General features: G+C 44.8%; 2 protein-coding genes and 1 non-coding gene across 5 annotated transcripts in view; 2 read left to right on the top strand and 1 right to left on the bottom strand.

Moving 5' to 3' along the window:
* The first annotated feature begins 10,451 nt into the window (after positions 1–10,451).
* RPL30 (ribosomal protein L30) lies at positions 10,452–14,372 on the top strand. Its single transcript, XM_039549007.1, has 5 exons — positions 10,452–10,578; positions 10,667–10,717; positions 11,611–11,756; positions 12,862–12,992; positions 14,203–14,372. Exons 2-5 carry the CDS (start codon positions 10,697–10,699, stop codon positions 14,250–14,252), a joined length of 348 nt encoding a protein of 115 aa, XP_039404941.1. The 5' UTR covers positions 10,452–10,578; positions 10,667–10,696; the 3' UTR covers positions 14,253–14,372.
* On the top strand, positions 13,834–13,968 carry LOC120409838. Its single transcript, XR_005601659.1, has one exon. It is a non-coding gene; the product is annotated as a small nucleolar RNA SNORA72 (small nucleolar RNA).
* A 1,454-nt stretch (positions 14,373–15,826) lies between the features above and the next one.
* The window catches only part of MATN2 (matrilin 2), a 71,285-nt gene continuing 65,120 nt past the window's right edge, over positions 15,827–21,991 (bottom strand). For 2 of the 3 annotated variants that reach the window (XM_039549005.1, XM_039549004.1), the window contains exons 23-26: positions 20,040–20,111; positions 19,385–19,489; positions 19,051–19,146; positions 15,827–16,166 (exon numbers count right to left, since the gene is read on the bottom strand). In XM_039549005.1, the coding sequence (XP_039404939.1) occupies positions 16,114–16,166; positions 19,051–19,146; positions 19,385–19,489; positions 20,040–20,111 (326 nt within the window). In that variant the 3' untranslated portion in view covers positions 15,827–16,113. The remainder of the gene's footprint in view (positions 16,167–19,050; positions 19,147–19,384; positions 19,490–20,039; positions 20,112–21,991) is intronic. The other variant, XM_039549006.1, reaches the window with a different exon arrangement.

Genomic DNA, 21,991 nt, shown 5'->3' with positions numbered 1-21,991 from the left:
GTGGGCCATGGCTACGGTATTTTCCCTTTGCCTTCTTTCTTTCCTTTTGGAAAAGCCTCAAAGTTTTGTGAGTTACACATCAACAGAAGGAAATGAAATACATTTTCCTCTATTAACATATTTAGATAAGTTTTTTTTCAAATTATCTTTTCTTATCAAAGTAAATTAGAAAATTGTTAACATACCTGGTTAGTAATTGCCCAATTAATGCAGATCTTTCTGCTGTAATTACAAACTGCATTTTATCCTTACCATGACGTTAGTGTATGTATTTAAGACATTTCATAACCTATCTTGCCTTGAACGTGCTTTTATATTTAAAATAAGAATACCTAAAATACTCAGAATAAATTACTTCCGTTGTTTCTTTGAGCCCTTCAGTGTTCCTGTGCAAGTATCTTTCAGTGGAGGATGGAAAGGCAGAGGAATTGGTACACTGACCATGTGAACGAGATAGCAGGTAGAGTATAAAGAGTTTTTTGCTGATACTTTCAGCAGGGCTCCTTGGTTTGCAGATGTGTGCTGGCTCTGCAGTGGCACAGACAGCGTTCAACCCATACAACCTGCTCTCCTCTCTGCAGTCACAAGACACAGCACCTCAACACATCACACAGGATATAAACCCATACAAAAACCATGGATGCTGCAGGCAGAGTAACAACAATAGATCATAACTCAAGAATATAGGAAAGAAATGCAGTAAAATGAAATGCAAACAACTTTTATCTATCTGCCTTCAAGATGTATCTTTCTGGAGACGCCAATTCCTGTAACTGCAACATTCAGGTTCTTACAGAAGTGTTTCCAAACCTTCCTTGGAGCAAAGAGATAAATATGATAAATATGGAAACAGTTTTGTTTTACTTCCACTGAATAGCGAGGATATTCTTACAGAACATCCTACAAATATACCTTCCTCACAAAATTAGTCTGCTGTGACTTGAGCCGATTAAAGCCACAGGAACATTGCCAATGCTGCACGCTGTGTCGGGGCGGATTTTGTAAGAAAAAGGAAGGATAGTGGGGTCAGGTATTGCTAGTTCAGTATTCTTTTAAAGGGGGGAAGAAAGGGCACTAGACTGACAAGGTACTACACAATAGGACCAACAGCAGGACCTGTCTGGAAATTAAACAAACAAAAAAAGCCTGCGGAGCGGAATGGACTTAGGCATTCATTCACAAGAAACACCAGTTTCGAAGCCATCGCTCACGGGGCGCAGTTCCCTCCGCTGCGCGGGCAGAATTAAAAGCCGAGAAAAGCCCGACGGGCTTCTGCCCCCGCGTGATTTCTGCGGGACGCGCACCCGCAGCGCCTTCCCCGCGACGGGACGGGACGGGACGGGACCACCCTGAGAGCAGCGCGGCCCCGCACCCCCGGAGAGCTCCTCAGGCAGCCCCCGCCCGGCTCCCCCGGCCCCGCTCACCCCGCAGCGGCGGCGGCTCCTGGGGGCGGCTGCGGGCGCTGCTGGAGCAGCCCATGGCGGGGCCGGAGGGCTCTGCCGCCGCTCCCGACGGCCGGGTCGGCTCGGAGCGAGGCGAGGCGAGGCGCGGCTGGCGGGGCCGCCGGTCAGCACCGACCTACGGAGCCGGGAGGGTGGCGGGGCGGCCCCGGCGATGGAGCCTTAAACACTCCCCCGCCGCTCAGCCGGCGCCACCGCCACCGCCACGGCCGTCCCTGCCCTGGGGCGGATTTCTGCGCTGTGTGCGGATGCCACAAGGTGTGAGTGGCAGCAGGCGGGAAGGGACTGCAGGTCCGTGTGCCCCAGAGTTGAACCCTGCGGGTGTGCACGTAAACCTCGTCAGCAAGCTTTGGGCCGCGTTAGCATCGAGTAGAGGAGACCCACAGCCCGGGATACAGCGTCCAGGTCTGTTAGACGGACTTGGAGGCCACGCCGATGTTTGGCGGTCCGTGAATGGGGCTGAGCTTATGAACCTGAGACTGAGGGTGTGGGGTTTCTTTAGGGAACCCCAGTCCGGACCAGGGAAGAGGAGCAGCAGGGCTGGGTTATCTGCACTGACTGTATGCGGTATGGGCATCCCGAGGGCTGTGCTCGAACACACACAGGAGCCGTGGCCTCGCTGCCAGCCCTCCCTGCACACAGGAACAGCTGCAGGATGCATCCGTGGGACTGGGAGGGACAGACCTCTGGGGTCTCAGCAACTCGGAGGCAAGAAGCAATCCCTGGTTTGCAGAGTCCTCTGGGTTCAGCAGCCACCTGTACCACCCTTACCATCAGCCTGAAAGGTAAAATAAAGACAATGTTATTTTTATACTTGCATATAGGCAAATCAGCAGATGTCCAGGAAAGCCAAGGTGGCCTAAAAAGTCCCCAGAGATTAGAAATGAAGAATCTTTGCCACACAATTTCTTGCATAAACAGATAATGTATTTATTGCTCCCAAGATATATTTGATTAAGTCAAATTTAGACTAATCACACATTCTTCTAAATTAACATTTTTTATCCACCCAGAAATTTATCCAGACAAATCATACTGTCTTTGGACATTTGTCCAGGGTTTGTGATGTTCCACAGCCAAGGTAGAGCAGTAGCAATAACTCCAATAATTTTGCAATAGTTCCTGCTTCCTCAGTTTGACACTTTTAAAAAATAACAGAAAAAAAATCCACAGTAGGCTCTATAGATTTCTCTGTGCCTATATATATGAGACACTAGACACTGCAATGCTGGTAACTTTAGGATTAGCAAAACAGGTTGATGTGTGACAACAAAAGCAGAGTGCAACAAAGGGCTTAGCAACTTTAAAATTAATTTCAGAAATATTTAACATTCATGCTGCTGGTGTGAAATCCTGACTGCTGTAGTGGGAGTGAGGTCAGTTCCCTACACAGCATGTGGGGGTTCCCTGTACAGCACAGATGAAGACACCCAGGGATCCCACTGCTCTGCTGCCACAGCTAGGAAAGTAGAAGTGTCTGTGACTGTGAAGGAGTACTGACAGCTGAGGACGCCTGACATGCCAGGAAACATACCTGATATCCCACCTTTCTTCTGTGATCTTTCAGGGAACAAAGTAAGGAGGATGGGCCACCAGGACAGATTCATTAAACACCAGGCACTGAGGAAAATAAAAAAGGGAAGGCAACATTCAGTTCATTCTCTTGCCTGCAGAGCTTTGTACCTGCTTCCCTCCCTGTCCTAGCCAAAGGGTGAGTTGTGCAGAGTTCACCTACCATCCAGCCTACTTAAACAGCAGAGAAGGGAATTCAAGGTTTACAAGGCCAGGGAGAGGGATCACATGTGAGCGTGTATTGGCAGCAAGGCTCACCAGGGGCTGCTCTGTACTTCATGTTTTTTAAACAGGCCTTGGATAGGATACAGAAATAGAAATGAGAACCCAAGGGCCATTTGGCAGGTGACTCCCACAAACGCTAAACAATGTCATGGTCTTCCCTCCTCCCACAACTGAAGGAGAAGTTGCATCTTTTCAGCAGGAAGTCTGGACACAACACAGCCAGTGCTGGAACTGGACGACAGGGCCTGGATTGCCCCAGACCAGGCCAGGCTTGGACAACGTGTGCCCAATGCAGAGCATTCAGCACAAACACACTCCCCCAGGATAACGACAAGCTGCCTCTCTGCCACTGCCCGACCTTCTGGGAGCACAGGATTGTACAGAGCTTGTACAGTGTCCCAAAGAAATTCCTGCAAGTGATACAGTGGCTGCAGCATGATGTTGGCAGATGAAAATCCTTGGTAGGCTTCCCATCCCATTCCTTCCTCTCAGCAGGGCACCTCTCCATGGACTCTCTGCCTCCTCTAATCTGAACCACCCTGGTACTGCCCCAAATGAAGGCAGTACCAAAGGAGCTAAAAAATAAAGAACCCTTTAAAAGCAAATCAACTAAACGATTATATTAAACTAGTTGTTTTTAAAAGGAAAACTACTTTATTCAGGAACACAAATTGGGAATTTAAAACTGAATGTAAACCATGAGTGTTCAGGGATAGCTGTATTTCCAGAGATAAAGCAACAAATACCTACGACCTCTTATATACAATCAGCAATACACTTCCAAAAGCAAACTTCACAAAGATTTCTCTAAGGCCCTGACAATTTTTAAGTTCTCCAGGCCAGTAGTATATGAGCAAACTTGTTGCACTCACTCCAGAGCTCACTAGCTGTTAAAATTTTTGAATATTTTAGATATTATTCCTACTGCAGCTATTAAATTTATATTTCTTTTCTGGTAGTCCCAAATCCTGGGACTTTCCAAATCACAGTGATTTTTCAAAACATTATGTTAATCAAGAGCTTTCTTTTTTGTGACTTCTTTTCTCAGCTCTTTGGGTGTTCTGTACAGAATGACCAGTACCTAAACAAGTAATAAAATATTCTAAATTGTTTATTGTGTCAAATAATTCAGGCCAAATGTTCCACTGATCCAAATGCTCCATTGAAGGCTGTTCTGTGATGCTGATTTATGAACTGCAGAGAGCTGCCTTCTGAAACAGCTATTTTTGTTTTGCAATGACCTTGTAACTTAGCTCCTAGTATATGCCTTGTAATTCCCTGGAAAGGAGGCAATCTGAAGAACTTCTTATCAAACTAATTACCATCTTTAGAAATCCACACCTGTGGATTTCTACAAAATTTGACCCTTAGAAAATGCAGTTTCTCATGGTACTGGCACTGGATTTAAGCTGGCTACACACATAGGTATACAAATGTATGTATTTATACAGGTATATATTTATGTATGTGCATACACACATACTTAGCATGCCTTTACTGGCTGAAAATCTATCCAGGTCTGCAGATATTCAGGTATTCACAACAGACAGTATTTAACCTCAAGGTTTTCCCTGTTCTCTAATGTAGATATAAATATGCTGCTAGCAAGGATTTTCTTGCTATTTTCTAAGTCCATGAGAGATTTTTCTCTCTCACAGAAGAGGTAGCAGTTATGTAAACAACTAAACCACCTGCAATCTTGAAAAGTCTTGTTTATGGTACAGTAGAAAAATATTTTGACAATGGATGTTTTAGGATTTTAGCCAATCACCCCAGGGAGTGGCTGATCCTTTGTCCAATTAGACTATGAAGAAAAAAGTCTATAAAAGAGTTTGTAAAATAATTAAATAAATCAATCTTGCTGCACAATTCCTGCCTGCTGGATCTTCTCTCCTCCTCCTCCCTACAGCTATGGGACACGGTGATATACCCTAGGGCCTAGGCCGGCAGTAATACCCTAATGAGATAACTTTTCTGCACTTGACCCATTTTCCTCCACAACTCCTTTCTTTCTTTCCTTCCTTTCTCATAGTAAAGCTGCTGCAAGGGTGGGTGGGGAGAGGTTTTAGTTCAGATCTAGTGGACCTGTGCCTTACTGGGATCGTAAATGCCCAGTGATCTGAAACAAAGAGCTGCATTTGTCTGCCTGACAATACAGGGGATAGTCCGGTGCACAACCCTGTGAAAATCAGATGATCATATTTGCATTTGCTGTAAATGCAATGATTATCAGGGAACACAATCTGTCACTTTTAATAGCCCTGATGTGCAAAACTAGAGAGTAATGGCTGCAGGTGTTCACACAACATTGTTGTGTAATTGTGCAGAGACTTGACCAGACTATAAATCAAAGCAGGACTGTATTTTTGCACATTTTCCATCCTATAAAAATAATATGTTCTGTTCATATTGGTAAAATAAAGATATAGCCCTAGCTTGTCAAAAGATCAGTCTTTTTTTTTTTAATCTCGTCATTTAAGGTTAGCATGTGACCTGTGGCACCTGAAGGATGGCTATAGACATGCTGTCCCTCTTGCAGCGGCTTTAGCAGACGTTACAATTTGAAACCCCCCCCAGTCACACCACACATTTCCTGGAGCTTTCCTGGTAGTGGGTCAGTACCTGTTACCATCTCAGGCACCTGGCAGCCCTGACAAGGAGCAAGTCCTGAGTTCTACGCATTGCCTACTGACACTCAGGGAAAGGGGCTAAGCAGGGGTACAGCTTCAGATGTTCCTCTGCACCCCTGGCTGCCAGAGTGGTCCCCACTTCCTCTCAGGATCAGCAGTGCTGCCACTTCAGCTTTATAAAGACATCAGAAGTTCAGAGAATTTAACAGAATGATCCATCCCAGGCTGTACCGTAGGGTGCCCATGTACCGCTCATTTTTCAGACTTCAGAATGATTTTTTCTCATTCTTCTCTTTATCTTCTTTCCAACCTTTTCTCTCAGTTAACTATACACTGTCTACAACAGCACACATAATTAGCACACATACCTGTTTTCTTAGTACCTCATTTTACTGTTCATTGGATTTTCTGATGAGTAATGAGAAAACTTGATATTATTACCACTGCATTTGTGGGGGCAGTGCTTGGGGTTCTGTAACACAGAGAAGAAGTTGCTTTGGGATTTCTCTGCAGAAAGGCATGCTGCATGGAGGAGCCCACATCTGCAGTATGTCCAGTGCTGACTCCTTGCAGCCAAATGGCTGCAAGAGACCCCATGGGTGATCCTGGCCAGCTCCAGCTGTGAGGGAAAACACATGAACTTGCTTGTCTGTCCTCAGGTATGTGTAACCCAGCCGCCACAGCTTGTTTGCTAATACAGTGGCATTGGTGTCAGTGCTGCTACAGGAGATTCCCTGACTTCCCTTTTTAAGATACACTGAGTTGGTTTCATTCACCCAAAATTATGAAGTTGCTTTCTAATTTTTGGGATAGGTCAGTGTTCCACCAGTGATTTTTCTTGCAGTGTTCTCATTCCCTAATTCATACCTCTAACTGGTGCTTTCTTACACAACCTTGTCAGCATTTTAGTGGGGAAAAGTGGTGAAAGAACTTCAAGACCACTGCTCTCTGAATTAAGTTCTCTCTCTTTGTTGGAAACCTTGCTCCTACCCTCTCTTCAGGCAAGCACAGAGTTAGGCCAGGGTGAGGAGTGGTCCTGCTTTCCCCAAGTACTCTGCATTCCCTGCATGCTCATCTTCACTGCCAAACTGAGCATCAGCCTGCAGAGCCCTTGAGCCAGAGTAACACTGACTCAGCCCGAGAAGCAGTTGACCTCCCTGGCTGAGCATGGTGGGGCAGGCAGCGGGGACCACAGTGCCTGCTCTTAGTGCTGGGAGGGGTGCCACTGCTTTTTCTGAGGTTTCCAGCCGCTCCCTGGATTGCTCTGGCTTGAGACTTGTTTGTTGGAGACGAGACATTGTCTGCTGCTTCCCTGCCTTTCTTCCATCTCTGCTGTAACACGGCCTCGTTGTGGAGGGGAGCTCAAGATCCCGTGCTGAGGGTGCCTGGGTGCCAAACTTTCCCTGATGTGCCTTCCCTCATTCCTTAATTCTCAAACAGCTGCTGTAAAGGCCCATCCACTCCCAGCTGCTGTTTTTAACAAAACAGTGGTTGTATAATATTGTTTAAGGAATTTTAGTGGGGCCAAAGCCTTTTCTTTCTTCTAGTGTAATTTTCATCTGATTTGGACTGGCCCTTTGTCTTTATAAAGGACGTTTTATGGACCACAGAGCCCCAGGAGAGGCCTTCACAGAAGGGAGATTTGGGGGGTGAGAGACAATAGTGCCCATTTCTGCATGTATTCCCACCGCCCCCAGCCTAATCCTTATTCACTCTAGATTTAGGGACAGAATTTGGGGTCCAGTGCCAAAAGTGTCTGTCAGAAAGTTCTTTCCGAAATGCAGATATTTTTAAAAAGCACATTACTGGAAAGAACTAGTTTTATAAACTGCTAAGGGAAGTACTTTGTTCTCTCCTAACCTGAGTGGAGGTTGCAGGGTACCCTTGGAAACAGCTCCCTCTCCCGGAGACATGCATGGCTCCCACATCTTGCAAGGCGTCCTAAATCCTGGAATAGTCAAAAGGAATGGCACCGAGGACTTCAACAAGAACGAGAATTTCAACAAGAACAAAAGACGAATGTTTCACCAGACCACAACCAACCGAGTAAAAGAATAAAGAGTTAAAAGCAAAGTCAGAGTTTGATGGGGAATAACAGCAATGCACCTGAGGGATGGGACAAGGGGAAAAAGAGGAACAGGAAAAGAAAAAGACATAGAACGGAGTTTTCTTTTCAGTTGCCAAAGAAAAGTTTGAAGTATACTTCAAAATTAATTTAATCATACTCTGTAAAGGACGAAATTATTTTGTTTCAATAAAAGAAATTGGACTATAGAGACACATCAAAATGCAACATTTTTATATTATTATTTATATACTACATGGATAATTTATGTCCTTAATAGAGACATTATTCCCAAAGAATTTTACCTTTAGAGATGGAGTTAGTCTGAGTTCGTTTCACTTGGGATATTTCAACTCCACTTAAGTTTGGTGACATACCTTTCTAACATACCTTTATCTCAGTGTTAGCAGTTTAGATGTTAATCTAGGTGCTTAAACTGTTCAGTCAAAACCTAAGGTTGTTACCCAGAAAAAAAAAGTTTGGGATGATGGTTTACATTTTGACCAAAGGATGCCTGTCACTGAGAAGGCCATCCTGTTGGAAATATTTTGGTAAGGTCTGTGATCATACACCCGGAAGAGGTTACCAAGGAGGTAGCCATACCTCCAGGAGAAGGGCATAGTAGTATATTGCTATAAATTATTTCCCTTATTTGAAACAAGATCTATTAATATAAGCATACTAAAATAATTGAATGCAACGTTTTGTCTCATCTTTTTAGTTTGTTGCTCCATATTCCATATTGATAAAGGCATCAAACTTCCAACAAGCACAATACATTCCCATGCTTGTGCTAACCTGGGCGAGTCTAACAAAGCTCCTACGCTAGTTTTGCAATTTCATAAGAAATATACACGCTGGGATGCCTTTCCGGTGCAGTGTGTTAAGAGCACAAAGTCACACCAGCCAGCAGACCTGCTGTCTTGTGGCTGGATCCCTGAGCATCCTCTAGAGGGATGTCACAGGCAACCTCCGCAGCTCACACTCTGAGCATCCACACTGCTCATCCCTGCAGGCGCCAGCTGAGCTGGTGCTCTCTGCTCCTCCCTGCGCCAGCCTGGGGTGCTTGTTCTAGGGTGGACAGCACTGTGGGATCGAGCACAAATGTCCTTGGCCTGAAAATGGGAGCTTCATGTCACGGCCGTGTTCCCAAACAGTGCAGTGCGTGTGTGCTCAGCAAGATGGTTTTCAAGCTGGTGGCTTCCAGAGTGCACGGGGAGGCAGGAGGAGGTTTCCCTGCACTGTAACTCCGGCAGAGCCATGGCCTGAGCTGCATGGGGATGGGATGTTCTGGTGATACTCTGCCTGAAGTACTGTATTCAGCTCTGGGGTGCCCAGCACAGGAAGGACATCGACCTCTTGGACTGAGTCCAGAGCAGGCCATCAAGAGGATTAGAGGGGTGGAGCACTTCTCCTATGAGGAAAGGCTGAGAGAATTGGGATTGTTCAGCCTGGAAAAGAGAAGGCTTTGGGATGACCTGATTGTGGTCTTCCAGTACCTGAAGGGAACCTACAGGAAAGATGGAGAGAGACTTTTTTTCCACAAGAGCATGTAGTGGTAGTGACAGGAAAAAGGGAATGGCTTCAAACTGAAAAGAGATTAGACACTGGGAGGAAGCTTTTTACTGTGAAGGTGGTGAAGACACTGGTACAGGTGCTGTGGATGCCCCCCAATCCCCGGGAGGTGTTCAAGGCCAGGTTGGATGGGGCTCTGAGCAATCTGGTCTAGCGGAAGATGGCACGGCAGCGGGGCTGGAACTAGATGAGCTTTAAGGCCCCTAGCAACCCAGGCTATTCTATGATTCCATAATGGGAGGCTCAGGCCGCTACGGCTCTTCCCTCATGAGCGCCTGAAACCTTCCGCTAGGCTGTGATGTGAAACACGCGTTCAAAGCCGCTCTGCTTTTGGGAGGGAGACGGCGGAGATGTGAAAATGCAGAAACAGTCAGCCAGCCGGACACACCAGCCGAGCCCGCCCCGCAGCCGAGCCCGCCCCTCAGCTGAGCCCCGCCCCTCAGCCGAGCCCCGCCCCGCAGCCGAGCCCGCCCCCGCAGCCGAGCCCCGCCCCGCAGCCGAGCCCCGCCCCTCAGCTGAGCCCCGCCCCTCAGCCGAGCCCCGCCCCGCAGCTGAGCCCGCCCCGCAGCCGAGCCCGCCCCGCAGCCGAGCCCGCCCCTCAGCTGAGCCCCGCCCCTCAGCTGAGCCCGCCCCTCAGCCGAGCCCCGCCCCTCAGCCGAGCCCGCCCCTCAGCCGAGCCCCGCCCGCAGCCGAGCCCGCCCCGCAGCCGAGCCCCGCCCCGCAGCCGAGCCCCGCCCCGCAGCCGAGCCCCGCCCCGCAGCCGAGCCCCGCCCCGCAGCCGAGCCCCGCCCACACAGGCCAGGCCTCCTCCCTCGTTCAGCCAGGCCCCGCCCACATGCACACAGTGCCCGCCCCTGTTCAGCCAGGCCCCGCCCACATGCACACAGTGCCCGCCCCCGTTCAGTCAGGCCCCGCCCCGCCCCGCGGCCGACGTGAGCCGGGGCCGGGAGTGTGCGCGCGGCTCTCGCGAGAGCTGCTGTGGGGTTCGCGCGGTGCTTGCTGGGAGCTCGCTCCTTTCTGGCGGCCCGGCCATCTTGGCGGCGCGTCTGCGGTGAGCGGGGTCGGGCCGGGGGCGCGGGGGCCGCTGCGGGCGCTGCTGCCGGGTTCTGACCGCTCCCCTCCATCCCCCTGTGTTCCAGGTACCGCCCGACCCCGCGCGAGGCAGCAACATGGTGGCCGCGAAGAAGACGGTGAGTGAGAGCGGGGCCGCGCCGGGCGCACGTGGTGGCGGGGGGGTCCGGGCAGCGCCGTGGTGCGGTGGGGGGACCCCGGCATGGCCTGGGTTGGAGGCCAGGGGTGCTGGGGGGCCCTTGGGCACAGCTCGTCGCGTCCCTCAGAGCTCGGATCGTGCCCTCCTGACACTGGCCGCGCCCCTCGGCCGCTTCCCGACGGGCTCGCTGTTCTCGGGTCTCTTTCGTGCGGTGTCCCGGGGTGCTTGCAGAGCGCCTGAGGTGGTGCCGAGTTCCTAGTGCGGGTGGAGTTCAGGTTTTGCCTTTCCTGCCATGTTCTGGCCTTTCTTTAGAGTGGCTCTGACAGATCTGGGTTTGTTGTTCAAAGGTGGTGGCCTCGTCCGTGCAAATGCGCCTGATCTGTTGTGAGCATCACGCTCACGTGTTGTAATATCAATTTAGTATTGTACAGAATCACTTCTTTCTGCTGCCCCATATAACGTTGTCAGTGTGCACCCTGGGGAGAGACAGATTAAACCTGTCTTAGATTTGCAAGGCAGAAGTGGTATTTACTTGGCCTTGACCAACTGAGCTTGACAAGAGCCTGTCCGATATACGCAGATGTCACTGATAGATGTAGATAGCAGCAACAGTGCTTTGAGATGTATTTTCCTATTGTGAGAGATGGGGGTAAGAAAGAACTTTCTGAACTTGTGAAAACACAGTATCAACAACGCCCTTATCCATAAGCTTTCTTATACTCAAGTAACTGATTGGCTTTTCTTATTCCATGTTTCAGATTATAGGGAGATTATGAAAAATGCATATATTTGAAATTTCTTTAATTTTTAATGTTCTCCATTGTTTTGAAAATTGTGAAGTAACACAATAATGCTTTTTTACTTCTTCTTCAGAAAAAGTCCCTGGAGTCCATCAACTCCAGGCTTCAGCTGGTTATGAAAAGTGGCAAATATGTGCTTGGGTACAAACAGACCCTGAAAATGATTCGTCAGGGCAAGGCCAAGTTGGTCATCCTTGCCAACAACTGTCCTGCTTTGAGGTAAGCAGATGTGTGAGAAAATAATTCTAAAATGGGCTCTTTGTACAAATGCATTTTGTGCTTTATGCTAATTTCTCCAATGACTTAAAACAGAGGACTTTGCTGGCATATTCTAGAGTGCTCTGAAATAAAAGTGACAGGTAATTTGCTGTGTAATGATTTCATGTCTAGAAGTGTCAAAATGCTTGCTGGTATTTTTCTAGCTTTCTAATTCAAAGAGTTTGGACTAGATAAAGTACTGGAAGCTTTTCACACTTGATAGCATTCACTAAGGGTGTAATGAGGCTGAATTCCCATGTTTTTCCAAAGTAGTGTATTGGAAAATAATTTTACAGCTAGGAAAACTGATAATTTATTTAAAATATTTGAAGCACATAAAATTTGCTATTGAAGTTAGTTATAAATGTGGGGTCCTGGCCAGTGAAACTGTTTTTTTGAGAATGTAATCTCTACTAATACCATGACATTTTCCTCATTGAATATCTGGGCCCTTTCTGTTGTCAAGGGATATTGACAGGCTCAAGAAAATGTAAATGTGAAACCCAGAAATTAGATACTTGAGAAATAGTAGGACTGTTACAGTAGGCAGCAATCCCAAATATTAGTGGGGATCCCAAAAGCGCTTAGGAAACATTGACTGCTAGACTCTCCTAATGGAAGTCAGAAGAGAGGGCAGTATAGATGGACTTTTTGTTTTAAATTAAAATACACAGTTCCTTTCTCAGCTAGCAACAGCTGTATCTGTTCAGCATCTGGCCACCACTGGGCATCAACATTAACTCTCTTAGTTTATGCACTTTGGCACAGCTCCTATGGCCTTTCAGAGGTCTGCAAGTGCTGAAACTTTTTACCGTGTAGAAATGAGCCTGTGTAGGAGCAGCCTGAAGGGTTTGTTGTTACAAACCTTCAGCAGACGTCTGAGTAAAGGTTCCTGAGCCACAACCCCAGGGTGATTTTGCCTCGCAAGGAACAGATGTGTTTCTCTGGGTGGGAAGGAGAAGCATCTTAAGGTTTAAGTGTGGTAGGGGTTAAAGTTGCTCTCTCTGTATTGCAGTCAATCAGAATTGTTTGTGGGTACTGCTAACACCCAATTTTTGGATTTCAGAAAATCAGAGATTGAGTACTACGCTATGCTTGCCAAGACTGGTGTCCATCATTATAGTGGGAACAACATTGAATTGGGCACAGCATGCGGAAAATACTACAGAGTGTGCACACTGGCCATCATCGACCCAGGTAATTCCCACCTACAGTGTAGGGACCAAATGAGGAGGTGTCTGTGGATCCTCCCTTCTCCTGTGAGTGGCAGCACTGAGCCAGGAACGAGTAGGAGTGATGACACATTTTACTGCCTTTTTCCATCAGGTTTAACACTTAATTATAATTTCCTCTGACCAAGATCCTGTTCTTCTTTTGTGAGTCTTAGGTTCTTAGAACCTGGAAGGACTGCTGCTTCTCTTTTATTGCTGAGCCCTGTGAGCATTTTGTCCACTTGTCAGTCTGTAGGGAGGTTTCTGTGTCTGAGAAGTAACTGTATGGGACCTGTTTCTGAACCCCTAAGCTAGGACATGAGCTTGCACAACATGCTGTTTACAACAGCCCTGTTTTACTGTTCTTAATCTAAGAAAAAGGATTATGACTTGTCCTGTTTCCCAGAATATTCATCAAGGGATGGAAATTATATTAAACACTTCATTTTAAAACTGTAAGTTTGTATGTAGTTACTGTGGTTTGGTAGCAGTCTTTGTCCCAGAGAGTTGCTCAGATTCCTTATATAGAATGCTAAGTAGGTGACTTCCCATCCTCTTTCCAGAATGTTTTAAGAGAAGAATCAATCCCATGTTCTGTTGACCAGAATGCATACAGATGGGTTTAATGATTTCTGTAATAACTTAAACCAAATAATAGCTGTTCCCTAAGTCACAATGATTTGAATTTCCTAGTTCTTCAGAAAACTTTATTTAGCTTGCTTGTATTCAACTAGTAGCTGTAAACTTAGTTTTCAAAATGTCACTTTAAGGTTTGGTTTTGGGTGGGGTGAGAGGTGCAAGTAAATCCTAATGCTCTGTATCTAACAATGCGAATATTCTCGCTGTCCTGATATTTCTGTGATCAGGGGAGGCTAGACATTCGCTATAGTAAAACTATGCATTGTGTCCTCCAGGACTAGATTGTTGTTCTAGTACTGGCTTGGTAAATGCTGGTGACAGGTGCATAATTACTGGAAAATACTCTATTTGGATTAGAAAAACACAGTTACAAGTATTTTTTTATCAATCCATCAAAATTACTTGCTTTTTTCCTAAGCAGGCTATCTGTTGCTTTTAAGTTGTTTTCTTTTTCTAGAATCACTGTGGTGGTTTTATGGGTGGGTTTTTTTCTTATTTTTATTCCTAAAATCATCTTTCTGTGGGACCTCTTTTAACTGTACATTTTTGTTTTACAGGTGACTCTGACATCATCAGAAGCATGCCAGAACAAACCAGTGAGAAGTAAATGCTGTAAAGGTGTTATTTCTACAATAAAACTGGTTACAGATCTCTTTTAAGAAAAATTTGTATTATACCTTTGTTGGTTTTAGGGAACAAACTTTATAAATTAAGATTCATTACCGCTGCTGTGCTTCCTGTTCTGTTAAGAAATAACCTTCACGTGGCAAAATTTGCCTTTCATTCTGTAGGAGTTGTGGATCTTGAGAGGTAAGTGAAGGAAGGCTTGATCATGGCAAGTACGGTGCCGAATCCCAACTGGCTAGGGCTTCCTTTGTGTTTGCTTTTGGAGTGCTAATGCAAACACAAGGCATAATGTGAGGGACAGTAGCAAATTTGGGATGTTGGTGGGGGTTCCTAAAGGGTTTACTTAAATTAAAGTAATTCACACTGTTTTTACCAAGTGAATCAAGTACTAATGTGCATTATTCCCTTTGTCTTTTCCTTCCAAGAGTACATATCTGTAAAAGGGCAAACAGGATATAGCTTCTAGATGTGTAGGTGTGTAACATACACTTTCAGTAAGATACCAATTAACTTCATAAAGCAGTTTTTAAATTAGTAGCCTTTTTTTTTTTTTTTTAGTTTTCTGAAGATGCTGAAGACAGATAAGCTGGTGTTCTCGAGTCACAATTGCTGAGAGCATCAGTATCTTAAGAGATTTGTGCCTGTTCTGTGTGAGACCATGACTGCAGGATGTTCCTTATTACTAGGGATTGTTAAATGAAGTGCCAGTGCTTTTCTGACATGTGGTGAAAGAAACACCTCATGAAAATCAGAAGGCACCTGTAACCTCACAATTCCAAAGTACGAGGTACCTGTCAAAGCTTGCTGTTGGGTATCCATGCACGCTCATCAGCTTATCTGAGATCACTTAATCACTTCAGTTCTGTTGCAACTACTTCTGTTATAAAATGGATGAAGCTGTGTGTTGCCATTTGGAGATAGTCAAGAGGCAAACTCCAGTGTGTGTCAAAGCAAAAGAGGAAGTGCTGGTCTCTTTACCTATTAAACCACAAATCCAGATGAGTTGCAGCCAGGGGGAGGGAGTGAGACTTAAAGACACTTCAGTTGGCGACAATAGAAGCAATTTGCTGGGTTTGGTTGTGTTTTAGTGTTTGACAAACAGGTGTGCAGCTAGGTGAATTGAACAAACAATGCTTTCAGAATTAATATATTACTTGCATTCAGGAAAGAGAATCTGAATACTGACCAAAGGACAGCAGGGAGAAGTTGGATAGTCTGGTCATGATAAGAAAAAGTTCTTGAAACCTCAGGTTGTGATGCCCTGATAATCCAGCAGACTTCCCACTTTAAACATTTACTTTCATCACAGTTTAAACACAGAATTTGTATTTTTACTTCCTCCTGATTTCAGTACTGATTTCAAACTCTTGTTTGAAGAATCCAAGTCAAGCCTAATGGCTGTGAATGCTGTCCCACTTGTTCTGTGTATTTATGTATACATAAAACTATATATATACACACAGACTGTGCTTAAAATACTAAGAGGGGAGGAGGGAAATACAGAAAAGAAAGCCAAATAAATTCATTCCCTAAAATTACTTCAAAACATGGAGGTTTCACTTCAAAAAATAACAGCATTTTATTATTTTGCATAGCTTATTTCAGTTGTTCTGCTTAATTAGAACTTTTGCTAGTTACTAAATTGTTTATATAAAATTTTCAACGTTTCTTATTTGCTCAATGCAAGACAGAACACATGGTGTATAGATGCAAGGATCCAAAATATTCTTTTCAACTTCAGACACAAAGATTTGTTATTTTACTTTGAACCAGTTTACGAAAATAGCTCTGACAGGTCTGTATGTATAAATATACAGTGTAGCATACACTTAAAATTCTGATCAGTATTTTAGCCTGTTTTCCAAGTCTTCCATTCTCTTCGTCATTTCTTCCAGTAGATAAAGTTAAGGAAAGAGAGCTACTGATAGGATGCACTAATAGAAAAAGTCAGCTGCCTGATTGCTATGGTCCATAAGCATTTTCTTGTTTCTCCTCTGACTCCCAGTAGTTTCTTATATGATATTCCCCTGTATTTTGTTATGATTTGATGAGCTGAGTTGAGAAAGCTGTGTGAAGCCCCATTCCTTAACAGGCATATCTTAACATGGAGTTCAGACTGCAGCTTATTAAAAAGGCTGGTTCTGAAAATGGATTGCTTTTCTCTCTTTTACAGGGAAGATTAATATTTACCTAGTTAATGCTGTTTAAAAAATGTTTCACTTAATCACAGGGAAAACTGCATGTAACTAACAGTAGATAATAAAACTATGGGGCTCTGAGACCCCAGTAAGACTGTCTGCTCCTCATGATCTGCTTCTGCCCACATTTGTGATGGTGGTTTCCAGACAAATGTGGAATAGAATGCAACAAACTCCATGGCATCTAGGGCTGGTTCCATTTCCAGTAAGAAGCTGTAGCAAAGCAAAGTAGTGTACAGCATCCCTTTCCTGATCAGCACTCCCAGTTGGCAGGAATTCTGTCTGCTGCAGGAAGAGGTTGGACCAATAGCATTTACTTCAGCATCTCTCTCCAAGTGCCATGGAAAGGCTGCAGCCAGGGGAAGCTTAGAGGAAGAGGAGGCCTGTCATCAAGGGAAAACTGAAGGCACTGAGATCTACCTCAGAAGGATGAATTTGCTGCATCCCATTCCTTGCTTGTTTGACTAGGGTCTTGATTTCAACATCTTAAGGTCTTACATAAGGGAAGATAGAGAACTGGGCATATAAATTGGGATCTTGGCATGTTGCTGTTAGGAATTTTTTGGGGCAGACAGGCAAACTGGCCTCTTGAGTTTGGCCAGAACAGCCACATGTACTATGTTCCCCCACTGACAGCAGGAGAATCTCTTGCTAGTAAGAGTGGGTATCCTGCTTCTGTGGGTGTCCAGTCTGCCTGGACATGGGGTTTGGTAATTTCTCATCTGTCTGCTGCAGCAAGGATTACTCTGTGCATAGGAGCACCATGTGAACTGCATTCTCTTCAACAACTGTATTTCTCAAGTGTTCACAGAGGCAAAGTTCAAGCAGTGAAACTGCACTCAACCACTGATAGAAGTTAATGTGGTTGGACACAAAACAGTTTGGACTGGTCCCTCTAAATTTGTATTGTGTAACTGGAGCTACTTTTGTAGCCAGTTCTTGGTCCCCCACCTCAGATATCTGGATGAGGGGTCTGCAGTTATCAAGAACTAATGTATCATCTCCCACTTGAGCTGCTCTTGAAATAAGGCAGAGAAATGATGTTTCTAATAAAGAGGAAACTGGATGGTTCATACTCTGTTCAAAGCAGTGCCTGCACAGCGCTCTGAGAAAGTGCTTAGCACTGTTCCTATCAGAATTCCTAGTCTCTGGCTCAGTGTTGACAGGTTTTCATCACCTTGAGTCCTTGGAGTAGAAATCACAGGGTTGCCTGGTCAAATGGTAAAGCAAAAAACCACATGTTGATAAGCTGCTAAGCTTAGCAACTAAATTCTTTGATTCTGAGTAAGCCCAGAGTTCCTCATAGCCCAACTGCAGGAGATTACAGTAAAGTGCTTCTCCTGAAGGGGCAAGAATTGGTCTCCTTTCTTGTTGCCATGCAGGTTGGAACTCTGTCATGCAACACTTAAGGGTGTGGGAAATTACCTAGAATTTTTTCTCTGAAGTCGTCTGGAGAAGTCCTGTCAGAGAAGTATGTATGTTGACGAGAATTTGAAACGCCTAGCAATAACCTTACATGACAGCTTTCTCCTCCTTTATGAAATCTGCTTTGCATGGAGTAATTTAATCAAGTTAGAACATAATTCTTTAAAGTGTCTACCAAAGGATTCACTTGGGAAGGTGAGAGAGGCTGGCTGCTGCAGGGAAGGTCTGAACTGGTAGGCAATGTATCTGCATCAGGTTACCAGCCACCAGGGCTCTGCTTGCCTTACTCTGGACAGACTGTTCACAGGTACCTTGGTCTGAAGCTGTGCTTGTCTAGGAAGCACACAGCTACGAGCTGTTGACATCACTGCACTCTTCTGTACAGATAATGAGGGCTTACTGCTCTCGTACAGTTACAGAACTCGGGTAGAAGATGGGATGTCGTACTATTTATTTGATCAGAAGCAGCTTTCATGAAGAAAACAGGAATTTGCTGCATAAATACTGCATGATGAGTTGTATTGCCAGTTTGCTGCTGTTGTTTCCTGAGATGTGGTGGATGTTACAGGTAGTGTAAAGGCTGCTGTACTAACATCTCCCTTGAAAAAAACAGACTAACTGGGGGGCAGAAGCTACTGATTTGCACTTTGTTAAGTTTTATCTGCATTTCTTTTAATGCAAAATCAACCAAACCTGAGTACTCTTGATTTTCTCTTCATCTGGAGTATGGTTATAAATGATTCACTGCATCTGGTGCCTTACCAAGTAGTTCAGAAGGGAAACATCTTCTGTACTCTGACACCTGTAGCCAGTAAATGCTATTTCAGTACCATCTGAAGAAGTAACCCAAAGCAAAGTGTGTTAGTCTTGAATTTGACCAGCCCTTTCTTTGCTGTCCCTGAATGTGTTTTACTGTTAGGGGTTATTAAAATTCAAGATCCTTATTAATATTTTGCTCCCTTCTATGAAGCAGAAGCAGATTAAAAGTCTTAAAGGCCTTGCTTCTTGGAAACTATCTATTATGCAGTTTAGATTTTCATTACAATGAACTCATTTTAGCTATGGACACAGTTTAGACGATGCAAAAAAATTTAGTTTGTTTTAACCTGTCTTTCTTATCTTACATGTAAAAAGCCAGTTACTCAGAAAGGATATATCGCTGGGTGAGTTTTCTTACTTCACTGGTTGCATAGTTCTGGAATGTCACAAGGTTTTCACATTTGCACTGGTCGTTATCTTTTGAAGCTTTTGCTGAAAAACAGAAACACTTAGGCATAGGCTAAATGCTGAACAAATTGAATAGAATGGGGAGGAAATGACAAGGAATTATAAATGCTGAGCAGGTTTAATACAGCTTCCTGTTCTCAAAACAGGTCGACATCCAAAGGGTGAGGCAGATTCTGTCAGTACTGGAAAACAGTACACAATGTGTAGTCCCATATATTCAAAGAACAGTCTGGATTATTCTAAACAAAGGTAACACGATTACCTGTTGTTGAGTGAATGTGACTGTCTTCAAAAAGATACTTGTGGTGTACTGCAAGATGTGGACAGTCAATGACATCTGTGATGGCTATTGTGGTTGATTCAGGTCCTGCAGGAAACCCCCCAAAAGTCTAAAAATCAAACCCACTAAATTATAATTTTATTTTGTTTTCTACTCACATGCAGAATTCTCCTTAATTAGTAAATAATCTCACTAATTGCAGTGAGGATTATTCAAGGAAAGGACTAGGGATACAAAGATGTGAAGGAACCAAGCTGTTAGGCTGTATTTACTGTGTGCGTGATTTAAGTTGTGGGTTGCAGAACTGAAAGGGAATTGTGAAGGTTTCTGTGAGAAACAGAAGTGATTGAAAGCTAAACATGCTTAAAGTGTCAAGCACAGTGTTGAACTACAAGGTTTCCCATGAAGCATTTCATTTGGATGGTGTAAGAAGCATGCAGCCATGCTTTTGTTACAGTGAATCTCTGTTCTTTGTGCTGCAGAAAGGAGGGTGACTGGGAGGGGTGAGGAGACAGGAACGTGGGATGAACCACTTTGGCTGAATCATGAGGGTTCTCTACAGAAGGCAGCATGAAGAGGCAACTTAGCAGTGACTGGGGAGACAGCAGGACAGGACACTTGAGTTAAAACAGCCAACCTGAAGGCTGTGGACCAGTCTTACGAAGCCTCCCAGATGATGCATCCTGCTGGTGAGGTGACTCTTTCAAGGCTGGTAGATAGAAATCGCCAAAGGAAATGATATCACAAAAGGAGCAATAAAAATATTCACATTCTGTAGAAATGGAGATGTTTCTTGCCAGTAACTTGGTGTTTGTCTCTCATAACACGTGGAGAATGCCTCATACCTGTGCAATTTAGAAGAGGTCCAGTGTTGATGGAAACGCCAGGACTTGCCCTTCAACTCAGACTATCAGAGGAACTCTTCCAAAACCAGAAGTGATTATTTAATAATAGTGAAGCAATCTGAAATGACAGCAATCTACTTTGTGTCCTATAGTGAAAATTCTTTCATGTTTCATTACAATCCATCATCCTTTGGGATGAACTGAATAAGAACTGCTTGGAGAAAGAAAAAGTTTCTTCAGTTTTCTTCTTTATGATCAGAAACCTTGATCAGGGAGTTGGGAGTTTCTAGATGAGAAGTGTGCAGTAGAGTCTATTTGATACACTACAGTTTTAAGCAAAAATATACATTTCTAATTCATGAAGCACCGCCTTTAAAAGGTAAGGATTTATTTCAGAGTCCAGCCCCCGATCTTTTTAGTCAAGAGATTGAGAAGAAACAACCAACTGTTTGATTTGAGGTAGAACATCAGTCGTTGTGTGCCCTGCCCCTTTCTTGCCGCCAGAGGGCAGTGTGGGGGCAGCTTCGGTTCCTTAGGAATGGGTCTTTTACTAGGAAATGAACACCTTCGACTGACTGGAGCCCTTCATGGCCCAGATAAGCTGAAGAGGAGGTATTTAACAACTGCACGACTTGACCGATGGTGCAGGGTGGATGGAGCATCTAGGACACGCTCCCTGCTCTGGAACCCAGAGCTCTTTCCCTGAAAGTGAATGCATGAGGGTAGAAGGTGACAGTGCAAACTCTCCTGATATTGCATGAATATGCAGCAGGGAGATGGAAGATGCTTCTGTGACATCCAGGTTTGCTATAACTATTAGGATGGCTGCTGGTTTACTCAGTTTTGATAGATGCACAATAATATACAGCTGTGCTAAGTTGCACTGGGAAGGAGATGAGGCTCTCTTGAGTGGAGGTTGGAATTAGTGAGCATGAATATCAGGGAAAAACAGATGAGTGGTTGAATAAGACCAGAGATCAGGCAGCAGAACTACAATCTTTATCTGTATATAGATATAGATATATATATCTCAGTCTGCATGGGAACCAGCTGCTGGAAGGAACTCAGATTTTGGACGAGAGTTCAGGGCAGAGAGGTGTGGGATGAGATCACAAGGGAATGAAACAAACTAGAAGTGGAGTCTAGCTGAAGGATGATCAGGTGGGAACATGGATGGTGAAGATTTCTGTTGTAGGAGAGATGAAACAGGTAAGATGAATCTTGAGTGTTTGACCCTGGGTAATGACTTGCTCTAGAAGTTGTTCAGGAGCTGCAAGCTAATGAGGGGGTTGTTTAGGAAGGGCAGAGGAACTGACCTGAAATGTTTGAGCTTTGGACACATGGCAGATATGGACAGAAAGTTAGGGACAGAAAAAAACAGAGATGCACTGGTAGAGGTGTGGCAGGAGGTCTCCAGTATAGGGTGGGAATTGGGCATTTCAGAAACTGCTCTTCAGGCTTCAGAAGCTGGTGTTGGGGCTCTAAGATTTGTAATCTCATTGCCTCTGTGCAGCTGAATAAACACACAAGTGGTGACAGAGACTGATCACCCTGAATCCCTTGGTGTAGTCAGTGCAATGAATAAATTTGTTCGGGAACAATGCTGAAGTTGGATGTTCGTTTTTAGTGTTCTGTTTCATAACAAAACACAAGTAATTTGTTAGAAGGAGCCTGTGAGAAAGTGTCATCAAAAGCAGTGTCTGAATATTTGCTGAACTGATAACAATCTGCAATTTGGAAGGAA

The sequence above is a fragment of the Corvus cornix genome, chromosome 2, assembly GCF_000738735.6.
Source record: "Corvus cornix cornix isolate S_Up_H32 chromosome 2, ASM73873v5, whole genome shotgun sequence".
Taxonomy (NCBI): Eukaryota; Metazoa; Chordata; class Aves; order Passeriformes; family Corvidae; genus Corvus; species Corvus cornix.
The sequence above is the reverse complement of the archived record's forward strand: the minus strand, read 5'-3'. Positions and strand labels throughout refer to the sequence as shown.